The sequence below is a fragment of the Elephas maximus genome, chromosome 8 (genome assembly GCF_024166365.1).
Source record: "Elephas maximus indicus isolate mEleMax1 chromosome 8, mEleMax1 primary haplotype, whole genome shotgun sequence".
NCBI lineage: Eukaryota > Metazoa > Chordata > Mammalia > Proboscidea > Elephantidae > Elephas > Elephas maximus.
In genome coordinates, this window is record NC_064826.1 from 60,874,758 (window position 1) to 60,898,642 (window position 23,885).

At 38.6% G+C, this 23,885-nt stretch overlaps 1 protein-coding gene across 2 annotated transcripts in view; it reads left to right on the plus strand.

The window, feature by feature from the left end:
• Nucleotides 1-23,885, plus strand: part of CDK14 (cyclin dependent kinase 14) — a 693,252-nt gene that overhangs the window by 302,423 nt on the left and 366,944 nt on the right. For both annotated transcript variants that reach the window (XM_049893961.1, XM_049893962.1), the window contains one exon: nt 15,081-15,175. In XM_049893961.1, coding sequence (XP_049749918.1) covers nt 15,081-15,175 — 95 coding nt within the window. The remainder of the gene's footprint in view (nt 1-15,080; nt 15,176-23,885) is intronic.

Below are 23,885 nucleotides of genomic sequence, written 5' to 3' on the forward strand. Positions count from 1 at the left end.
TCCATTAGTTTTAGCTACTGTATGTTCAAGAGCAAGTTTCAAAGTCTCTTCTGCCATCCCATTTGGTCTTTTCTTTCTTGCCTGCCTTTTATTACTTTTTTTTATTATTACTAGAGGAGTAAAAATTAATATCCTACCCCAACGCCACCTCATCATCTGACCTCTCTGTCATTCACCAGAGGTAATGTAACCTCTGTTCATAGTGTTTTGAGTATTTCTACTCCTCCTACTTATTGTTTTTTTAATAGTAATATGCTGCTCTCAATTAGATGTTTTTTCCCCACTAAACATATCTTAGTCACATTTCAGTATTAGTATTTATAGATCTATGACATGCTCTTTAAGGACTGTACAAGTTTTCATTGTATAAATGTGCCATATTTTATTTAACCAGACTACAGTGAATGATACTTTCGATTATTTTTTAGGCTTTCACTGATTATTAACAACACTGAAGCCAGCATCCTTGTAATGTGTCTTTGTGTATTTATGCCACTGTGTCTATAAGGATAAATTCCCAAGAGAAATGCTGGTTCAAGGGGTATGAGGAAAATTGTACGTTTTAATAGATGTTGACGAATTACCCTTCCTCCTCAAGAACGCTCTGACCTCTAATAGTTTATGAGCGTATTTCTTTCTCACATCTTTGTCAATATTAAATATTTATTTGGATTGATTTGCTGTGAATTTCATGTAGGAGGCTTCTTCTCCGGTGATACCCCTCTCTCCACTCTGTTCCATTTGTGTGGGTGGGTTGGTGTTCGTCAGGCCATTATACAATACACATTGTCCAGTCATTTTCTCAGACTTTAATCTCTGCAGTTTCATCCGTAGCAGTCTGGCACCAGGGGCTGGGAATTGGAAACTTGGCCCTTGGCTCAATTTGGCGCTGCCTTTCTGTTGTTATTCATTATTCTGTTTTGTTCCTTTATTTCGCATTTTCCTTGGGTGTGAAAATTAGAAATTTAATGCCTACAGTTCTTAAATACGAATTCAGGGAATCTGAGGACTGAGAGAGGAAGAGATGTACCAAGTTGTTTTCGACCTTTGACAATTTCATGAGACCTCAGTATTTTCATCTGAAAAGGTATATGAGGTATATCAGTTGGACTAAAAGTCCTCCAAGTGACTTGAAACAAAACAAGTCGTGCACTAAGGGGTTTCTGTTCCACCTGATGGGCCTAGTAGGGGCTTTGAGGTGAACAATTTAAAACGGTTGCAATTTTGTTTCTGCCTAGTCTTCCCAAATTAAGAGTTTCTTCCTTTTTCTCCTTCTAGTCCCTCTTCTTACTTTGCTTCATGATTTGTTGGACCCATAAAACCCATTTTGAACTGGCCAGTAGCTCCGACCATACAACATGTAGCTCCAACCACAAAACAACTTTGCCCGCATAATGAATTGAGAGAATGGCAAGGATTCTGATTTTTCTAGAAAAACTGAAAGTCTGCATCTTATGTGAAATCGTCTGACCTTTAAATACCTAATACACTTCTAAAACATTGCACAGTCCAAGCTAACCAGTGTGTGGGTTGTATTTGGCACTGCGGTGAACTCACATATGATTTAGAACCTCTTCTTCCTTTTCTTCTTGATACTCTTTATAAGCTTATCTCTTTCTGGGTACAATTCTTGGATTTATTCTCAGTTAAAAAAAGTAAGATTTTTAGAAATAAATAGTAGCTTCAAGGCAAACCATTTACCATCTTTCCATAATCTGAAATATTAACCCATTGTCCTTGTGTCGATTCTGACTCATGACAACCGTATAGCGGCCTTATAGGACAGAGTAGAACTGCCTTATAGGATTTCCAAGGAACGGCTGATGGATTCAAACTGCTGACTTTTTGGTTGGCAGCTGAGCTCTTAACTACTGTGCTGCCAATATTAGTGGAAATAAAATAATGCTATAAAATAATATAGCTGTAGTATCCAGCATTTCACCCACCTATGAAAGGAAAACCTCCTAATGACATGCTATATGATATCCCTTAGCTTCTTTTTAAAATTCAGTGAAATATACAGCCCCAGTATGTCTGTCAATTATTATAAACATGAGAATGAATTTATTTTGATTATCACATCCAAGCTGAATTAAATAAATTGTAACAAGATAACCTGTCTGTCTACAGCAGAGTGCAGTACCAGGAGGTGTGGTGCTTCTAAGCAAGCAGGGGTAGGCCGGGACCAGCAGTCTTGTGGAAGATCATTTAAGGATGTTGTTTTTCTCTTTCATGCATACATTTATGCAGCCAGCATCTAATAAACATCTTATCTTCTATTAGTACTGAATTGCATGCTATGAGCACAGTGAGAGTAAGTGAAAATAATGAATGAGTGGGAGATACAAGCAGGTAGAAATAGGTCATTAGATAATTATAACATGGTGACGGGGTGCACAAGAGAAAATGCATCTAGTTCGAACCTTGGGGGAAGTGATCGCTAAATTAAGCTCTGAAGAGAAGGTAGGAATTGGTGAGGCCCAGAGGGTGTTGGGGAGAGAACAGAAGGGGCAGAGTCTCAGAGGTCTGAGAGCAGGGTGAGTTGGAGATCTGAGAGACATACCATATGGTTGATGTCTAGTGTATGGCAAGGAGTGTGGGGGGAGCTGAGGCAAGAGCTCACTTCATGGTCGCTATTGTGCAGGTTCTTGTAAACCCTGTTAAGCAGCTATTGAAAGGTTTTAAGAAGGGAAATGACTTCATCAGATGAAGGCAGTTTTGAAAAGCCAATTTGAATAGCAGTTTCCCCTTTAGTCCAGGTGGTGATGCTGCAAGTGAACAGTTTTCAATGTATATAAATTATATCTGATGTTCTCCTAGTATTCTTAGCCTCAGGATTTTCTGCCCTTAACACGTGAAGAGAGAGGAAGATGAAAGGAAAACCATAGCCACAGCCAAAGACTGGGAATCAAGACAAGAAAACTAAGACAGAGCGAGAAGCAGAAAATGCTCCTTTTGATTACAAAAACACAATTGCCCTGTATTAGGAGTCAGAAGGCCAGAGTTTGAGACCTATAGCCAAACCATTCTGTATTTTGGCTTCCTCAATTGTAAAATGAAGAGTTGGATTAGATGCTCTTGAAGGTCACACTCAGCTTTACAAGTCTATGAGGTTAATTTTATTTTGTGCATGGTCAATCAGTCACCCTTGTATAAGTCAAATCACAATTGTATTTAATGCGCTGAGGTTTTCTGTATGTGAGTGTATAATATATATAAAGCAAGATTAAATTTTATTAGAACTGGAAATATGGGCCAATAGAAGGTTGAATACATTTGATGGATGTTTGTCCTCGCTCTTGGGAGCTACATGTCCTATATGGAAAGGCAGGCTGTATGAACAGGAACTGTTGTCAGCAGCAATCACAAGTGCCCCTTGCAGAGACACTGTGAAATTCCCTCTACCTTCACAAAGTGTGAAGCTCAAAGTTGAAGAGTCAGTTTTCTGCCTACATGAATATATGGTCGGACATTTTCCCAACCCCTCTGGCTGGCAGTGGTGGAGATAGAGATGGAAAATTTCTTGAGAAGTTGAGATCGATGTGGAGAAATTGATTTTCTTCCTCTTTGTCTTTTTCTTGGATAGCTGGGCTTTTTGTTTCTTTGCTTTGTTGCACATGGCAATCTGAAGTCATCTTTTTAATATAGAAACAAACTATATAATGAACAAATTACTTGTATATACTCGTATAGTAGTAGATTATACTTTTAAATGTTTTATTGTAAGCAGTTGCACAGTACTTTGCTAAACTTGAAATATGGCACCTCTGAGGTGTTGTTAGAAACCCTGGTGGTGTAGTGGTTAAGAGCTACGGCTGCTAATCAAAGTGGTCAGCAGTTTGAACCCACCAGGTGCTCCTTGGAAACTCTATGAGGCAGTTCTACTCCATCTTGTAGGGTTGCTATGAGTCAGAATCAACCTGATGGCAACGGGTTTAAGGTGTTGTCAGTTTTCAAGAATAAGGAAAGACTGAAGGAGATAATATGAGACTCAAACAAAAAGATTTTCAGTTATTTATATTATTATTAATATTTTGTACCTGAGTGGATTCTCTAGTGTCAAGGAAATTTGAGAAGTCCTCATTTTCAGAAAAGGTTGGGAAGAGATTGTCTCAAACTCATTAAGTAACATTTTGACCCATGCAATTTTGCGTGAACCGTTTTATTATCATCATCACAGGCTTCTGAATATGGAACAATTGAGATGAGTCACTCTCCCCTTCATATGTATTTGTGTTTGTATCTAGCTTTTATGCATTTTTAAATGTAGACTCTTTAAACTACAGCATTAGCCATAATAATGTAAAGCAGGAGAGAAATGAGACCATGCAGAGGGTGGGATTCACCCTATCCTTGCCACCATATGGTTGGAGGGCAGTCTCTGGCCTAATCCATAGATTAAATATCTGAAAAATCCTCAAATTTGAATGGTGCTAGAGTGAGCCAGGCACTGTGTTGTTAGTGGGTGAGCATTACTGGACAGAGAGGAAGGGCACCCCTCTTGGAGGAGGACGTTAGAACTCAGTGTGTTAGTGCCCTTAACATAAATGCAGGGCTCACTCAGGACTGAGATGATACAGATTTGAGATGATACAGATTTGGTAGGTTTGAGATAGGGCCCAGTGAATCTTCATTTATATCAGTTTTCGATGTTGGTGGTTGGAGAAACAAAGAGTTTTAAGGCCTTGCCCATATGCAGGGACAGTTTACTGAGTTTCATGGTGAGCGAGGTAGGGGTGAGGTTGACATGACTGCCTTAAGGTTAACTGACTCAGGGAGAAATACAAGGCTCTGGGACTGTGCCCTTTCCACTGAATTATGCTGTAATTTGTCATTTTTATAGCAGTGACTTCGTTATCCAGTCACACGAAAAAGTAACATATTTGAAATTTCAATTCAGGTCATTTTCTAGAGTAGGAATTAAGCCCAACCAAAATTTGTACTCGTTTTTTTGTATCTCTCAGTTCACTTTCTACTGTGCTCATAATCTGTTGGCAGCATCTCCAGACTGCTGATTGTATCTCTGCCCCACGTGAACTGGTTCTGACGCAGTGCTTATTGTAATCATAGTACATAAAATCATACTCTTTCACAGGTTTTAGAAGTGGTTTTGGGATTGAAAAGGCCACACAATCATGACCTTATCAACATTTTATTCATATTTAAAAAATTTATGAGCTGACATTTTGGTGGGGGTTTGAACTGAATAGGACAAAAAAAACCTCATACATAAAAATACCATCAGATTTTCAGACTGAAGAATCCCTTCTGCCTTCTACCTCAAGACTGTATATCTTTCAGTGGAATCTGTCCAGTGGCAGTCGTGTGTGTGTGTGTGTGTGTGTGTGTGTGTGTGAGAGAGAGAGAGAGAGAGTGAGAAAGACACAGACAGACAGACCCTGGATGAATGAGGCAAGTCATGGACTGTTTCTGTTATTTTGCTTTTGGAACAGTGAATGAACTGAAATGTTAAGCAACTCCCCTCTGCCCCATACATACACATCATAATCCCACCTCCCCTGTCCCTATGTCAAAGCCATTGCCTAGTGACTTTTAAACTTTATGATGCATAAGTATTGAATGGGAAGTTTGGTCAAAATAGAGACTATAAGCTTCATGAGGATAAGCTTGTTTTGGTCTGTGTTCGATTCCTGCTTTATCCCCAGCATCTATTGCTTGGTACATAATAGATGTTAAATAAATATATTTAATGATTTTTGAGTCCCACCATCATAGATACAGATTTGGTAGGTTTGAGATAGGGCCCAGTGAATCTTCATTTATATCAGTTTTTGATGTAGGTGGTTGGAGAAACACACTTTGAGAAGTACTGTGTGGTGGTCTGTGGCTCCTGTTGTTGTGAACTTAAGAGGCTACCTCCTGAGAAAAGGGGGAGGGATGGAATCTGCTGTGTCTCAGAATATGCTCGAAACTGCCTTGCTTTGTGGAAGAGTCTGACAGTGTTCTTCCACTTGACTGGTGTCTTACAAGGAGCAGACCTCCAAGGACTAGGACTTGGCAGCTGTGGCAAAGAAAATACTTTGGCTTTAAAAGAAAACGGTAATGGCTAGTCACATACTTTTGGGTAAAGAGTAGATTGACTTAAGGCTAGTCAAACAGTGATAGCTAGTATGATGTAAATGTTTATTCTTCTTAACTAGGAGACATCAGGGGCTTGGTGCCAAACCATGTGCCCCTTTTTACTGTGTGCTTTGTAGTGTTCTTGCTGACTGTACATGTAACCCATGTGTAATAAAGTGTAAAATAGTTAAAACAATACTTTTTCAATGCAACCAGATCACAGCTTTTAAATCTAGTTTTTATAGCCAGACCAGAAATAATAATGATAATAAAAATAATAACTTCCATTTTCAAGTCTTCCAGGAGCCTTCAGCCCAGAGATTGTCTCTTTTCTGGCTAAAGACCACACGAGTGTAGCCACTACCACTCCCACCCGTTACTTTGCAAGTCTCGTTTCAGCAGAAGTTACTAGTAAGGTGTTTGAATTTGAGAAGAACCACAGTTCTAGCATCTATGTAGCACCAGCATTTGCATGGATCTTTCCAGTGGCAAATAGGAACAAAATTAGCTGGAGTACTAATGGGCAGTTGATGTATCATTTACAGGGTGAACTCTGAGTGATTGGAAATGCTAAGACTAACAGTGTTTTGTAGTGAGTAAATTAATTCTAATGCAGGGAAGTAACTATTTAGACAAGAAACCATTTCAACAGCTTGGATTAGCGTGTGATATGAAACCAAATTAGAGGCTGATGCAGAGCCTACAGAGTACCAGGAGAGGAAAAGGAACCCTCAGAGCTCAAGTGTTCACACCAATACCCCAATGAAGAGGGATTAGTAGTGAAGAAACATGCTGCAGTTACAGTGTTTCATTATTATAGTTGTTACAGGCATATTAATTGTGTAATGAAACATCCATATGTGTTTGATTTTATAGTGTTGTTTTAGTTCTCTTCAACAAATCCACTTGTAAAAAAGAATTTTTTCAAATGTATTTTTTATTATAAAAAGTAATATATCTCTGTCATGAACAATGCAAATGATACAGAAAGGCACCTGTAAAAAATTAAATTGTTTCTGTAATGCTTTGCCTCAGCTACAACCGTAATTTGATTGATAGATTCTTCCTATTTTTTTTTTCTATGCAGTCATTTCTTTGCCGTTTGGTAACAGATTAACTGGTTTAAATATTAACAGTGGTAAAGAGTAACAGTGCGTTTGTGAAAAAGTTAAAATTGCTTTGAACCAGGTAAACTCTGTTAGGTTGAGCCATGTGAAATGGCTGTGTTAAAAAAAAAAAAAAAAAGTGTTAGTAGGTTAAAAATGTCAAATACTGGCAGTTCCATGTGGGTAAGCTGTGTTATTCAAGGCATTTGTTCTTTGAAGTGCCTTTAGCGAGCAATGGGCGTGGTCACGTGAGGCTGTGATGTGGAAACAGCCCCAGACTGACCACTCTTGCCAGTCAAGTGGTGGGTGACCAGGTATTGGTGACAAGTAGGGATGTTTGGGTCTGTAATTTCCAACACCACATTTCAGGCCCGTGACGTTGAGGAAATTGGGGGAGAAAGCAAGAAGAATATGTAGTACGGATTGAATTTTTGCCCATCCCAAAATAGAAAAACTCAGCTAAGAAACAACAGCAGGCTTTTTGATAGAAAACAATTTATGTGATATTTATAAAATGTTCGTAACCTGTTGTATTAATTTTCCACATTTGGTAAACATCTGGTGAATAAAAATGTATCTCTAAATCCGAAATGTGATTTTAGCTAAATTAAGTTCACATGACATCATTTTGGTACCACGTGTTAGTTTAACCTTGTGTTTTAGGTTAACTTTCCCCATAACACAGAGTGGACTGTGTATATGTATGTGTTCATAAAGTATAAAAAGCAAAAACGAGATCAGTGATACAATTTCATTTTTTAATCTGAGTCTTTCACTTATCAGTTTATGGTCCTGGGTGTGGGTGTATGTATGTGTGTCTATGTAGTATTAGATATAATTAAGGGGAAGGTCCAGAACTGAGTAGACCTAAAACATTTATGATTGTTGTCGAACATGTGGCAGCACACCTTACAGAACAGTGCACCGACTGAGCTGGAGGTGCGTTTCAGTCCTTGCCGTACATACTAGATGGGCTAAACCACCTCTCCATCACTGACACAGTTAAAAAAGCAAATGTACCTTTCCCTGCATGCTTTCAGTTCTCCCTTAAGATTTCCCTACTCAGAATATATTAGCTATGAAAATATTCAGAATTCACTGGCAAATAAATGAGCTAAAACTTGAAAGTAAGTAGTTTCATTATTTGTAGTATAAAGTGAATTTCCCCACCCTTAGAACTGTCTAGCTGTGGGTTTAAATAAGAATTTGTTATGACTGTAGCTTAAGATATAGTTAACTTTTTGGGTTTTATTGTTGTTAGTTGCCATTGAGCCAATTCTGACTCATGGCCATCCCATGTGTGCAGAGTAGAACTGTTCCATAGGTTTTCAAGGCTGTGACCCTTTGGAAGGAGATTGCCAGGCCTGTCCTCCAAGGTGCTATCTTAGTCTTCTAGTGCTGCTATAACAGAAACACCACAAGTGGAGGGCTTTAACAAAGGGAAGTTTATTCTGTCATAGTCTAGTAGGCTAGAAGTCTGAATTCAAGGCACTGGCTCCAAGGGAAAGCTTTCTCTTTCCGCTCTGGAGAAAGGTACTTGTCATCAGTCTTCCCCTGGCCTGGGAGCTTCTCTGCACAGGAACCCCAGGTCCAAAGGACACACTCTTCTCCCAGCACTGCTTTCTTGGTGGTTTGAGGTCCATATTTCAAAAGAGATTGGCTTAAGTTACTTTCTAATCTCATCAATATAACTGCCACTAATCCATCTCATTACATCATAGTGGTAGGATTTACAACACGTAGGGAAATCACCTCAGATGACAAAATGGTAGACGGTCATACAATGCTGGGAATCAGATATTTTTGGGGGACGCAATTCAATCTATGACAGGTGCCTCTGGGTGGGTTTGAACCACCAGTCTTTCAGCTGGCAGTCAAGGACTTAACCATTTAAACTACTCAAGGACTCTTTAGGTTTAATAAGTAGTAATTCTTGTCTTCTGCAAAACTGGCAACAGTCCCTCTTCTGCATCCTACCGGGCTAAAAAAGATGAAAGGAAAATGTGAATGCACTGTTTCTTTCCAGGCTAAACGGGAAACGAGAGAGGATGGGTTGTGTGTATTTTTGATCTCTCCTTTTCTAATAGAATGTCAAATAATGACCTAGAGAACCTCTCTGGTGGTGCAGTGGTTCAGCGCTTTGTTGCTAACCTCAAGGTCAGCAGTTCGAACTCACCAGGTGTTCCGCGGGAGAAAGATGTGGCAGTCTGCTTCCATAAAGATTCACACCCTTGGAAACCCCATGGGGCAGCTCTCCTCTGTCCTGTAGGGTCCCTATGAGTTGGAATTGACTTGACAACAACAGGTTAGCCTGAATTTCTCTGTGCACTCAAAATTTATTTTAATCGTGATAGAATTGGAGTTTTGATGAAATCTCTCTCTTCCAATTTGGAGCAGAAACTTAAGATGTTTATTCTTGATATGCGAGGCTAAGGTTTGAATATGGCTGATATGTAGATATCTGAATCCTGCTGCCAAACTAAGGGAGGGCTCCCTGTGTCCCTCAGTCCTACTGGGACTTTGTCTTTGTCAAAGGCCCAGTTATCTTCATTAGCAAGAGTGTGTTATTATTGTTTCAACATCACAGCCCCAAAGCTATTGTTACAATTTTCATCCTCGACCCTAGTTACAAGTCTTTTACATCATGTACAGTTGTACCCTTTCAAACCTCACCAGTGAAATGAATTTAAAATGTTGCCATATGTTTGCCTAAAATTTGTGAGGAAACCAAGCATGCTGGAATTACTGAAGCCGGTGTTGCAGGATTTGTTTTGTATGTTAATGATCAAAAAAATAACATGGTGTATTTATGATATTATTAGATTAAGTGGAGTGTTATTTTGACAGGGTCTGTCTTGAAGAGGGAAATATACTGGCTCTAGGACTTGTAGGTGCTAATCGCTGTACTGACTTGCAGCCCAGGGCACACTGTCTTGGTAACAGCAGGAACTATAGCACTGGCTGCTTGCGGAGACCAGTGGCTGCTGCACTGGCAGCCTCCAGGTTAGTGAGGTCTGTCACATACCCTGATGTTGGTAAAAAAAAGTAGATACTGAAGACTACCTTCTGCCCATTAATGCCATTTCTTTCCTGACATCAGCCTTGAAATTAGTGGCTTTCCCCTTTTCTAAATGTGAACTCATTTGTTAATTTCAAAGAGAGCTTGCTTTCAGACAAGATACTGGTATTTGTTTAACTGACAGTGTGTTTTAAATGTTTATATAAATATATTCTGAAATCTATAATCTGTGATATGTGGAACTTACTAGAATGATACGAGAAAGCTTTGAGGCTTCATGTGGAAATAGTCAAAAACAGAGAAAATGACATTTTTATATAATATAGTCACTATCAGGAAATTTTTTACCCCCCAAGATGAATGATGCCTGAAATTCGACTGTACTGAAATTATAGGAAAAACACGGTAGGAAATGATGGGTGTGAAAACATTACCTTGAGAAATGAAAAACAATTTAGGTGTAAGCAGTGAGAGAAGAAAGGTGATAATGGAGAAAAAGGGGGAAAAAAAAAGTCCTGTGACAATGAGGTGAAAGCTTTGATACCTTTTTGGAGTTGTTCCCAATACTGGGTTTTACCAATAAGGATGGATCATCACTGGATTTGACAACCTGAGGGAATATCTTGAAAAATGAAATTGGACAAAATTACAAATAATGTTACAAAATACATTGGGAAAAAGCCTCACAAAGTCACTATCCTTTCTTAGAATATGATATTCATTAGGCCTGTAGTTTATTTCACCCATAAATGTTTCTCCGAGCACAGGCTAGGTGTGGCCTTCATTTCCAAATACTGTGTCGTGGGTGGAAATACTGCTACCAGAGGATGTCTGCCTCAGAAGACAAGTGCTGGAGCGAGTGTCCTTTTCGAAATGAGCAATAGCTGAAAGCTAGCTATTTAAAGCCTTATTTGTTTAAGGGTGATGTGCTAGTTGAATTATTAAAAGGAGGAAGATTTTTAAATTCACAATATTAAACTCTAGTAATTCTGTGCAATGATTGTTTTTTTGAACTTCATATGCGGTGATTTTATTGTTATTGTAATTTTTGTAATTACTTCATTACCTTCAAGCTAATTTATAAAGTTCAGATGAAATAAGTTTGTAGGTATTTCTACTATGAGGTATTGAGTGTGTGAAGTCGGCACATATAGGTGGGACAAAAGAAAAGGCATTCCCACAATAGTTAGCCTAGTCTTCAGTGGCATTAGAATATCGGTGGGTAGCACATGTGCGCTGGTGTTGGTTACAGCCACACCAAATAATTCTCAATCCGAATGGCCTTCTTTTGACCAAATATTTGTTCATAAAGTTCATCATGAGATTAAGAATATCATATATTGTCCTGCAGTAGGCTTGCCTGGAGTCAATTGAAATTTATATCAATAACAAATAGCCTTAATAAAAGGTGCCTGCGTTCATTGAGGTGATACTAGAACTAAGAGTCTACGTGGTTAATCTCTGCCTTCTCTGGGGAATACTTACCTAAAATACCACTTTATTTGAGTGAAATATTAAATAATCTAGATTTGCTTTTTCTTTTAAGTATTCAAAAGCAAGAGTAAATTTCTTTTTAAATATGCTCTCTTGCAGTATTACTATTTTTCAAGGGTTCACATTTTGCCCAGGGGCACCAGTACCTGCAGTAGGTTCTAAATAAATATTTGATGAGTAAGTGAATGATTACAAGTTCTTGACAGAACACATGCAAAATATTTTTCTTTTCAAGTTGTGTAGATTCTTAACTAAAAGCCAAAAGTGAAGATACAGTGTTACTAAAATAAATGATAAAGATAGAAAAAAAAAATTTAAAGATAGAGGGAGGTTTTATTCTTTGAGTATTCAACCTGAATGGTCATTGCTGTAGGGGGTATCATTCTGATCATTTTCGTTTCTTACTAAGGGATGAAGAAGAGTTGTCCTTAATTTAATACTCGTGGTTATGAGTATGTAAACTGTTGATGGATTAACTTAATAAGGTTTTAGATTATGAGATAGGAAAGATGGATTACTTCCATAGTGCATTCCCCCCCCTCATCTTCCACAATTCTTCTTTTCTTACATGGAGTTAGAAAGGTAGAAGACTAAATCAACACTCAAATTTAATTAATTAGAAATGTCCTGTAATTATGTTCATGTACTCTGTAATTTCACATTCCACAATTCATATAATAATCCTAAAGAGATAAAAATTTAAATGCCCCATTATATCCTTTGTAGTAGTATTTATAAAAATGAAAATATTAAATAATCTATATTATTTTTTTAATTAGTTAATGAGCAGTATTACAATAAGTCTCATTATTGGAGGAGGGTGTCTTATCCTTTTTTCCTCTAAACCAACTGTTTCTTGCACAGATCTGAAATTGCCAATATTGATAGCTGATTTTCTCTGGATTAGCGGAAGGGTAGATATCAAGGGGCCTTCAGTTAAAAATGTCTGGCATCAGCTGAGGTTTGGTGCTACCGCTGGTCTCAGACTGAAAGGAAGATAGATCAAAATTTAGAAAGCTGCCAGGTAGCAGCAACACCTACTTTTCTCTTTCAAGAAATTGTGTGTGTGTGTGTGTGTGTGTGTGTGTGTGTACATTGCCGTCAAGTTGATTCTGACTCAGTACATATGTATATGTATTTTTGTATATATATATACAGACACACATACATACATATATGCATATGCTTCTGAGGAACCTAAAAGAATGATGTTCAGTAATTTATTGAGTTCCTGCTGTGTATCAGGCCTTGATCTAGGAACTGGAGATATATCAATGGAAAAAAATAATTCCTGTTCCTATGGGGTTTAGTAGTCCCTAATTTTTTTTTTTTTTAATGGTGTAGTGGTTAAGTGCCATGGCTACGAACCAAAGGATCAGCAGTTCAAATCCACCAGGTGCTCCTTGGAAACTCTGTGGGGCAGTTCTACTCTGTCCTATAGGATCACTATGCATTGGAATCGACTCAACAGCACTGGGTTTGGTTTTTGGCTTGGTGGGGTTTAGAAAACAATATATGTTGGCTGCCTGTTCTTGAATCTCCTGTAGCTGGTGTTCTGAACCACAGCTTTGGGGGTGCTATGAAGTTAGCATAGCACCCCCCCTCCCCCCGCCAAAGCCATAAGTCCAACAGGGAGAGGAAATAAAACCATACATGAACCAAATCTTCAACAGCACTAGGGAACATCAGTAAAATTGTGGTTGCAGAGTGGAGCAGGGGAAGCTTAAGAGAAACCTAGGGTCTAAATAAGAGTAGATGAGCACTGAGTATATAGACAAAGCTCAGACAAAATCATTCCAGAAAGAGAAAACTGGAACTCATTGTGGCTCATAGCACTAGCTACAGAAAAGGGGGTTGAAAATGAATGGAACCAGAGCTGACAGCCATAGGAAAGCATTGCTTCTGGGGATGATTCAGACATATAAAGAAAGGGTCGTATCCTTTGAAGGCATGGCAGTGACAGGAAAAAAGGAAATAAAAGGGGAAAACTAAGTATCTTGTAGAGATTAAAAAGAAACCAGACACCCCAAATTCTTCCCACCAGCACCGTCATAAAAACTGCATAGAAAAGAACAGAACTGACAGAAGACAAGAGGAACCCAATTCATTAACTGAATAGGACTAGGACAAAACAGGCCACATTCATATAAAACTGCTGCAAAAAATCGGAAAATATGAATTAATGCATTTTAGCTGATAAAAACCCTTATTCAAAAAACTCCATAAAATTAAACAAAATTGTAATACAACACTGTAATCTGAATTAAATATTCCCATTTAAGTTTTTTGGGATATGAAACAGAAAACACTTTGAATTAGAAATAGAAACTCTAAGAAGAATGGACCAAAAAATGAAACAAGAGTTAACTGAACTTGGAGTAGGGGTAGAAGAAAAAATAAAATCAATCAGAAATGAAAATTAAATTATAAGGTGCCCAAGGAAAAATAGGTTCAACTGACAAGTGACCTGACATATCAATGTCTACAATAAATATAAATGGTCTCAACCAAGCAATTGAAAGTCAGGGATTGGAAAAATAGATTAAAAATAAATAAAAACCAAAACAAAGCACAAGACCTGACTATATGCTGTCTATAAGAAACTCACTTCAAATATAATGATATTGGCATGTTAAAAGAAAGGATGAAAAAAGGTATACCATGCAAACACGAATCAAAAGAAAGCAGCAGTGGTTATACTAATAGCAGATAAAGCAGACTTAAGAGCTAAGAAAATTACCAGGGACAAAGAGTGATGTCATGCATTGATAGAAGGGTCAATTCACAAAGAAGACATAGTAATCTTAAATGTTTATGCAGCAAATGACAGAGCATCAAAATATAAGAAGCAACAACTGGCAGAACTGAAAGGAGAAATCAAGAACTCTACAATTAAAGTTAGTGATGTCAGCATCTGTCTCTCAGTAATGGATAGAACCACTATTCAGAAAATAATCAAGGATAAAGAAGTACTCAATGAAACCATCAACCAACAGGATCTACTTGACATTTATAAAACTCTCCACCCAATAGCAGCAGAATACAAAGAATTCTTTTCAGGTACCTATAATCATATACCAATATAGACCATATCCTAGATAATAAAACAAACTTTAACAAATTTAAAAAGAATTGAAATTACATAAAATATGCTGACCATAATAGAATTTCACTAGAGATTAATAACAAATGACAGGTAAAATAATTAGGGAGAGTTCATCTAAATGAAAACCTTTTTTCTCTGCCCTTTATTCTGATTTGTTATCGACTTGGAATATGGGAGAGTAGGTATCTTTTATCTGACAGTGTGCCAAAATGATAATGAAACATACTAGTTGTTACCGGTGATAAATTGTCTCTATGTCTACTTTGTTTTACAGCCTCTCTGTTAAAAGGACTAAAACATGCTAACATAGTGCTGCTTCATGACATCATCCATACCAAGGAAACGCTGACGCTTGTGTTTGAATATGTGGTAAGTAAAATAAGAATTCAGGCTATTTAGGTATTAATGAAATTCTTCTAGTATTGTCATTATTGTTGTTGTTAGGTGCCAGTGAGTTGGTTTTCAACTCAGCAAGCCATGTGACAGTAGAACCGCCTCATAGGGTTTTCTCGGCTGTAATCTTTGTGGGGACAGATAGCTAAGTCTTTCTCTCCGAGGAGCCTCTGGATGGCTTTCATTTAGCAGCCCAGCTCCACCAGAGGTCCTTAAGGATGCTTTGGAGAAACCAATTTACAAGCCCAAAGAAAAAACATTTTTATTGTTGGGTGAACTTCCTTTCCTAATGTGATGACTATCAAGAGTTCCATTTTTAGGTTGCTAACTGGGTTTTTTTTTTTTTTTTTTGGTTATCCTTAAGTAACTATTTAATTTCAGTACATTAGACTTGCAATTCTGTAGAAAATAAAGGCTCTGTAAGAGATACTTGGATGATATGTATCTTTAAAAAAAATTTGAGAAAAATGCTAAGTTGAATTTTCATCAGATGTATTAGCTACTTATGACCTATTTGTTACTAGGATACCCGGTAAATTTTAGATTTATTAAGTAGGATTAAACATCATGATGGTGATCACTTTGTCAAAGGAAGTTCACACAATAATAAAAATGTTTTTTCTTTGGACTTGTAGTTTGGTTTCTCAAAAGCATCCTTGTTAGAATGTATTTTGCGGAGGAAAGCCTGCTACTTAAAATTTAGACTTCATAGTCTTTCCCCTCAGTTGGTATTTCAGCTATTAATTAAAACTTTACAATTTGCATAGCACACAGTGTAGTGATCTTAATGTGTTTTAGAGTATTACTGCTAGAAGACTTGGACTTGAACTCATAATTAATCTTTCTCCGTTTCCCTTAGAAAAACATATGGCATTTGTGTAGCAACACTTCAGCATTTAACAGTGGAGTCGTGAAATGTGACCATGATAATTAACTTCCCAATTGTCACAGATGGATCTGAGAACATGTAATTTATAAGATACAAATGACATTGGTGGAGACTTTTATTGAGAAAAATAGCTGTTGGTTGTTGGTATTGTGACTGTATTAAGATCCTATTTTGTAATTACCACACTACGTTTTTTGAAAATTTGAGTTTTCTATATTTCCTTAAAAATGTATAATAGAGTGAATATTTGCAACATTTTTCTCTTGCTAATGTCTGCCTGTGTCTTTGCCATTTGAAAATTGTTGTCTTTTTTTTATGGAGAAGGCATTCATCTTGTCTATTTACATATAAATGGTACATACATTTGAATGATATGGTAATGTGGCTACAAGGACAGCTAGAGCTGAGCAGTTGCATATATTACATGCTACCAAGAATGGATGCAGATTCACACGTCAATGCAAATATAATTTCTTTTGTTTAACCGATGATTTTGGAGTCAATAATGTGTTCAGCTGGCTTAGAATTTGAATTTTTGATAGTATGTCTATTTATATATTTTGAATAAATCTAGCTTTTTCTTAATGTACTTGACTTTTTATAATGTTTTCTAGAAAAGAGATTTCAAAAATGTCCTTGCCCCTACCCTTAAAAATAATTAAACTAAAAGGAAGAAAAAGAGTTTGGGCCCTAAAATCAGTTAACAGTGATAGAGAAACAAACAAAAACAATGTGAAAATATGTCCTCCAAAGTTTAAAAGAAAAATAAGCCATTTGTATGCCTAAAAATAAGCATATTGGACCAGCCATCATTTGATGGTTTTATATTATATGGAAGTTGCCAAATAAAAGGAAAGAAATTCATTGCCCTTCAATATTTGCTAAATCATTAAGACCGACTTTTAAATATAATCATTCTTCTTTGTGTATAGTGAAATTTTCTCTAGTCCTGATTCCTGTGAAAACATCCCATAGCATCTTAAATCAACCACACCATGGCATTGGCTAATGCTGTCTTCTACTGCCAGCATTTCATTCCTAATTTCTCTGGGGGGAATTAGGACATGAAAAAAAAAAAAAAATTTTTTTTTTTTTTTTTTTTTTACAGATTATAGTGTACTCTTTTAGAGAATGAGGCAAGCTTTTGTCATTCATGGTTTAAGACTGCCCTGCCTCTTTAGTTCTCCACTCCTTTTTTTACTTCCGCACTGTTTCTTTGCCGTCCACCATTCTACCTTTTTCTTTCTTTTTTTTATTAAAATAAACTTTTTAATTTTTATTTGAAAAATATTTTATATACTTAACTGTTTCATCTATAAGCTCTTAAAAGATATATATTAAAATCTTCAGTTAGGATGGTGGATTTGTTAAATCTTTGCAATTTTTTTTTTACATTCTTTATTTTTTTATTGTGATTTAGGTGAAAGTTTTCAGAGCAAATTAGTTTCTCATTAAACAGCTAATACATAAAATTTTTAAATGATTTTTTTTTTGTTTGTGCTTTAGATGAAGGTTTACAGAACAAACTAGCTTCTCATTAAACAAGTTAGTATGCATATTGTTTTATGACATTGGTTAACAGCCCCACGACATGTCAGCATTCTCTTTTCTCGGCCTTGGATTCCCTATTACCAGCTTTCCTGTCCCTCCTGCCTTCTAGTCCTTGCCTCCGGGCTTTTGTGCCCCTTTAGTCTTGTTTTGTTTTATCGGCCTGTCTGATCTTTGGCTGAAGGGTGAGCCTTGGGAGTGACTTCGTTACTACTGAGTTTCGTTACTACTGAGTTAAAAAGGTGTCTGGGGGCTATACTCTTGGGGTTTCTCCAGTCTCTGTCAGGCCAGTAAGTTTGGTCTTTTTTTGTGAGTTAGAATTTGGTTGTACGTTTTTCTCCAGCTTTTCCAGGACCCTCTGTTATAATCCCTGTCAGTCAGTGGTGGTACCCGGGCACCATCTAACTGTACTGGACTCAGTCTGGTGGAGGCCGTGGTAGGTGTGGTCCATTAGTCCTTTGGACTAATCTTTCCTTTGTGTCTTTAGTTTTCTTCATTCTTCCATGCTCTTGAAGGGGTGAGACCAGTGGAGTATCCTAGATGGCCGTTCACAGGCTTTTAAGACCCCAGATGCTACTCACCAAAGTAGAATGTAGAACATTTTTTTGTATACAACTATACTAATCGAGCTAGTGTTCTCTGAGACCATGGTCCCCACAGCCCTCAGCCCAGCCAGCAATTTGGTCCCTCAGGGAATTTGGATGTGTCTGTGGAGCGTGGTTTCCGTAGTGTAGTGGTTATCACATTCACCTCACATGTGAGAGGTCCCTGGTTCAAAACGGGGCCAAAACAGTTGCTTTTGGAAACCCTGGTGGCATAGTGGTTAAGTGCTATGGCTTTTAACCAAAGGATCGGCAGTTCAAATCCACCAGGCACTCCTTGGAAACTCTATTGGGCAGTTCTACTCTATCCTGTAGGGTCGCTATGAGTCGGAATTCACTCAACGGCGCTGGGTTTGGTTTGGTTTTGGGTTTGGAGCTTCCGTGACCTTGCCTTATACAAGTTTTGCTAGCCTCCCCAGTATTTAATACACAAATTTTTTTTGTGACATTGATGCCAACCCCACGATGTGTCAACACTCTCCCCTTCTCTACCCCAGGCTCCCTATATCCATTTCTCTAGTTTTCCTGTCCTTTTCTACTTTCTCCTCTTTGCTTTTGGCTGGTGTGCCTATTAGTCTTGTATACATGATTGAACTATGAAGCATGTCTCTCACGTGTGTTATTTTTGGCCCTATATACTTGTCTAATCTTTGGCTAAAGGGCGAACCTCAGGAATGACTTCCATTACTGAGTTAAAAGGGTATCCAGGGGCCATACTTTTGGCATTTCTCCAGGCTCTGTCAGATCAGCAAGCCTGGTCTTTTTGTTTTGTTTTTGTGAATTTTTTTTTTTTTTTCTCTCTCTCTCTTTCTTTTGCCTTCACCTCCTGTCCTTTTACAATCTCTGGTTAAGTACTCCCCTCCCACCTGCTCCCCGGTTAAGTACAGTTTTGCTGCTACACCTGAGATTTGGTTTGTTTGAAGTAAAAGACTTTTTAATAAATGCACACAATTAGAGTTTGGGAAGAGAAGAGCTTTGGGATGTAGGAATATTTTGTGAGAGCCTTCTCAGTTTTTCTCAGTTAGGATGGGGAAGGAGTAGAGTCCTTGACAGGATTAGCCTGCCTTTGTGAAATTTGACCAGTACAAAAACAACTTCTTTGGATAGTGCTTAAAATTTTAATTTTTCTTACATGTTTTTCACTTACTCTTTGCAAATATGCAGGTATCTCAAGGAGAATGAGGCCTTTAATATACATTTAAAAAAACTTGTTGTTGTTTAGAAGATAAAAAAGATACACACCCAAATATTCACCAATTCAGCAGTTTCTACATGTACCATGTAGAGACGTTAGTTAACATTATTCCCGTTGAGCAACCATTCTCACCATCATTTTTCTGAACCGTACCTCTCCCATTATCATAAATTCACTGCCCCCTAAGGCTTCTATCTAATCTTTCAAGTTGCTGTTGTCAATTTGATCCCATACAGATAGTTCTTAAAAGAGCATAATGTACAAGGCAGACATTTTTTTACTAGTTAAGCTAAATTGTTTTTTTTTCTTCCTTTGTTTTGGGAGCTTGCTGAAGCGATCGTGGTCTGCCTTTTTATGTGATTTGATATTGATTGTTGTCTCTAAACTATCAATAAGTTATTGAATTTATTTATGTTTGCTTACCGTGTCCTAGCTTCTTGTTCTGTTTTGATATGCCCAAATAGGCTGCTCGAGTGATCTAGTTTGATTATTGGCACCTTTGAAGCTCTAATGTCCTGTCAACAGGTGGTTACAGCTGTTACCAGGTGTATGAGCCCAGGAGTCTGTTTACTATTTTTGTATGGATTAAGCTCAGGTGTCTAGGTAGTCGATTACCAAGTCTTTGGTGCAGGCTCTCACCTACAGTCTCTTAGATGAACAGGGGTGATTGGTGTAGGCACAGGTGTTTGGCTGCAGTAGGGGGTCAGCTCTGAGTAAGGCAGGGGACTGGCAACCACCCTGAATGTCTGTGAGGAAAGCATGTCCCTGTTCCCTAGAGTGCCTAGGTGGATAGGTTTTGCAGCCAGACTTTGGGCACACAACGCTGTTGGCTGTAAGACTGGGAGGTACCACTTATCCTTGGACCCCTGTCGAGGGTGGCCAGGTGGCATGGGTGAAGCCACCAGTCCTCAGGCCCCTGATGTGGGTAGGTGAGGAACCGTGCTTAATAGGCAGTGGTGTCAAACGTCACGAACCTGCCTCTCCACCACATTGCTGAAACAGTGGAAGTTAGACTTCAGGTATATATGCTGTTGTGCTGTGCTAATGAGGGCCTGTGCTGTTGAAATGGGCCCACACAGGGCTATTCAGGGCTGAAAGGCATTCAAAGCTCATGGACTGCTTATTCCTGTGCCTAGGCAAAGGAGCTGTTTCTGCCATGAGTTCCTAGCTTAAAGGAACCAGCAGATTATTTTTTCCCCTTTTGTTAATTTGTTCCTTCTCCAAGGCTGGAAGGATGGCTCAGGGCTCCTGACAGATCTTACTTCTAGCCCAGGGAAAGCAGCTATCACTGAAGCCTTTTTGTGACCCGGTGCGGAGTGGGGAGGAGTCAGTTAAATGTGAAAGTTTTTTCCAAAGGGGTGTTTTTTGGTCCTTGTGGTAGATTAGACATAAGTACTTATCTTATGCCGAGAACGCCGCTTTTTACTGATTCCGGAGGCCTAAGTGAACTCTTCACCACTTGGTCACTCCCAGTGTGGGAAACGTGTCCCAAACGCCACTGCATGTTTCACCTCAGTTGTGCCAGCGGATCTGGACTGCAGGGTGCTGGTTCCCACTGGGTCAGGTCTGGCAACTCCTCACTGCTTCTGAACCGTCCCTCCCTCCCCCTGCCACTTAGTCCTCAACTTTGCTTTTGATGTTGAGTGCTCCTAGATTGTCATATATAATTCATTTTCTTGTTTTTTCAGGTCTTTGTGATAAGAGAGACCACCAGAAGCATCTGACTACTCCACCATCTTGGCCTCACCTCCTGTTTTTTCTTTGTTGTGCTTTAGGTGAAAGTTCACAGTGCAAATTAGTTTCTTATTAAACAGTTAATACACAAATTGTTTTGTGACATTGGTTGCCAAGCTACAATGTGTATATACTCTCCTTCTCTTCATCCCAAGTTCCCTGTTTCCATTCATCCAGATTTTCTGCTCCTTCCTGCCTTCTTGTCTTTGCTTTTGGGCTGGTGAGCCCATTTAATCTCACATACACGATTGAACTATGAAGCACATTCCTTACATGTGTTATTGGTTGCCCTATATACCTGTCTGGTGGCATAGTGGTTAAGAGTTTGGCTGCTAACCAAAATGTCAGTCGTTCAATTCATTAGGTGCTCCTTGGAAACCCTGTGGGGCAATTCTGTTCTGTCCTCTAGGGTCGTTATGAGTTGGAATCAACTTGATGGCAATTTCTTTTTTCTTTTTTTGATAAACCTGTCTAATCTTTGGCTGAAGGGTGAACCTTGGGAGTGACTTCAGTACTGAGTTTAAAAGGGTGTCTGGGGGCCACACTCTTGGAGTTTCTCCAGTCTCTGTCAGATCAGCAAGCCTGGTCTTTCCTTTTTGTGAATTTGAATTTCGTTCTCCATTTTTCTCCAGCTCTGTCTGGGACCCTCTATTGTGATCCCTGTCAGAGCGGTTGGTGGTGTTAGCCAGGCACCATCTAGTTCCGGGCTCAGTCTGGTAGAGGCCATGGTATTTGTGGTGCATTAGTTCTTTGGACTGATGTTTCCCTTGTGTCTTTGGTTTTCTTCATTCTCCTTTGCCCCAGCTGGGATGTGTAATAGATGTAGTAGACGTGCCTTAGATGGTTGTTTGCAGCTTTAAAGGCCCTAGATGCTACTCACCACAGTCGGTTGTAGAACCTTTTTTTTATAAACTCTGTCATGCCAAATGAGCTAGATATCCCCTGAGACCACGGTCCCCAGCCCTCAGCCCAGAAACTCGGTCCCTCAGGGAGTTTGGATGTGTGTTTCTATGACTGTCCCTTGGTCAAGTTGTGCTGGCTTCCCCAGTATTGTGTATTGTCTTTCCTTCACCAAAATTACCACTTATTTATTGTCTAGTTAGTGTTTTTCCCTCCCCACTGCTTCACCATCAAAGACTGTTTCTTTCTGTGTGCAAACCTTTTCTTAAGTTTTTATGATAGTGATTGTCTTAGTCATCTAGTGCTGCTGTAACAGAAATACTACAAGTTGGTGGCTTTAACAAACAGAAGTTTATTCTGTTGTAGTCCAGTAAGCTAGAAGTCGAATTCAAGGCATCAGCTCCAGGGGAAGGCTTTCTCTCTCTGTTGGCTCTGGAGAGAGGTCCTCGTCATCATTCATACCCTGGAGTAGAAGCTTCTCTGCACAGTAACCCTAGGTACAAAGGATGTGCTCTTTTCCTGACGCACTTTCTTGGTGGTTTTCGGTCCCCATGTCTCTCTGCTTGCTTTTCTCTCAAAAGAAATTGGCTTAAGACACTATCTAATCTTGTAGGTCTCATCAATATAACTGCTCCTAATCCATCTCATTGCATTATGGTGATAGGATTTACAACACTGGGAAATCACATCAGATGACAGAAGGATAGATAATCATACAGTGCTGGGAATCATGACCTAGCCAGGTTGACAGATATTTTGGGGGGGACACAATTCAATCCATGACAGTGGTTTCATACAGTTGTCCTTTTGTGATTGACCTATTTTACTCAGCATAATGCCTTCCAGGTACATCCATGTTGTGAGATGCTTTGCAGATTCATCATTGTTCTTTATTATTGCCTAGTGTTCTATTATGTCTGTGTACCATAGTTTATCCATTCATCTGGTGATGGACCCTTAGATTGTTTCCATCCTTTTACTGTTGTGAATAATGCTGCAGTGAACATGGGTGTGCATATGTCTATTCATTTGACGGCTCTTGTTTCTCTAGGATATATTCTTAAGAGTGGGATTGCTAGACTGTATGGTATTTCTATTTCTAGCTTTTTAAGGAAGTGCCACATCATTTTCCAAAATGGTTGTACCGTTTTGCATTCCCACCAGCAGCGTGTAAGAGTTTCAGTCTCCCCACAAGCTCTCCAACAATTGTTATTTTCTGTTTTTGTGATTAGTGTCAGTAATGTTGGGGTAAATATTTTTTGGTTTTAAGAAGAATTGAGGGGATATTTTTTGTTTAAGTTTTAAAGATTATCTCAGGGCAATAGTTTCAGGGTTTCATCCAGTGTTCATGGTTCCAGGAAACCTGGAGTCTATTAGAACTTGAAATTCTGTTCTGCATTTACCCGCTCCTTTGATTAGGACTCTTCTGTAGAATCTTTGATCAAAATGTTCAGTAATGAGAGCCAGCCACCATCTAGTTCTTCAAAGGAGACAGTTGTTCGTGGAGGTGATTAGCCACCCAGTCCATATCCTCTTCCTATTCCTGACTCTTCTTCTTCTGCTGCAGCTCCAGGTGAATGGAAACCAATTGTTGTGCCTTGGATGGCTGCTTGCAAGCTTTTAAGATACCCAGTGTTATGCAGCAAACTAGGAGGTAGAACAGAAGCCATAAAAAGTTTATTAGGCGATTAACTGGGATATCACATGAAATAATGACCCTAAACCTCCAAACCAAGAAACCAAATCCCATGAGGACTTCAGTTGTATATAAACAGCCTCAGTAGCTACTCTTTTTTTTTTTATTTATCCTTGTTGTAA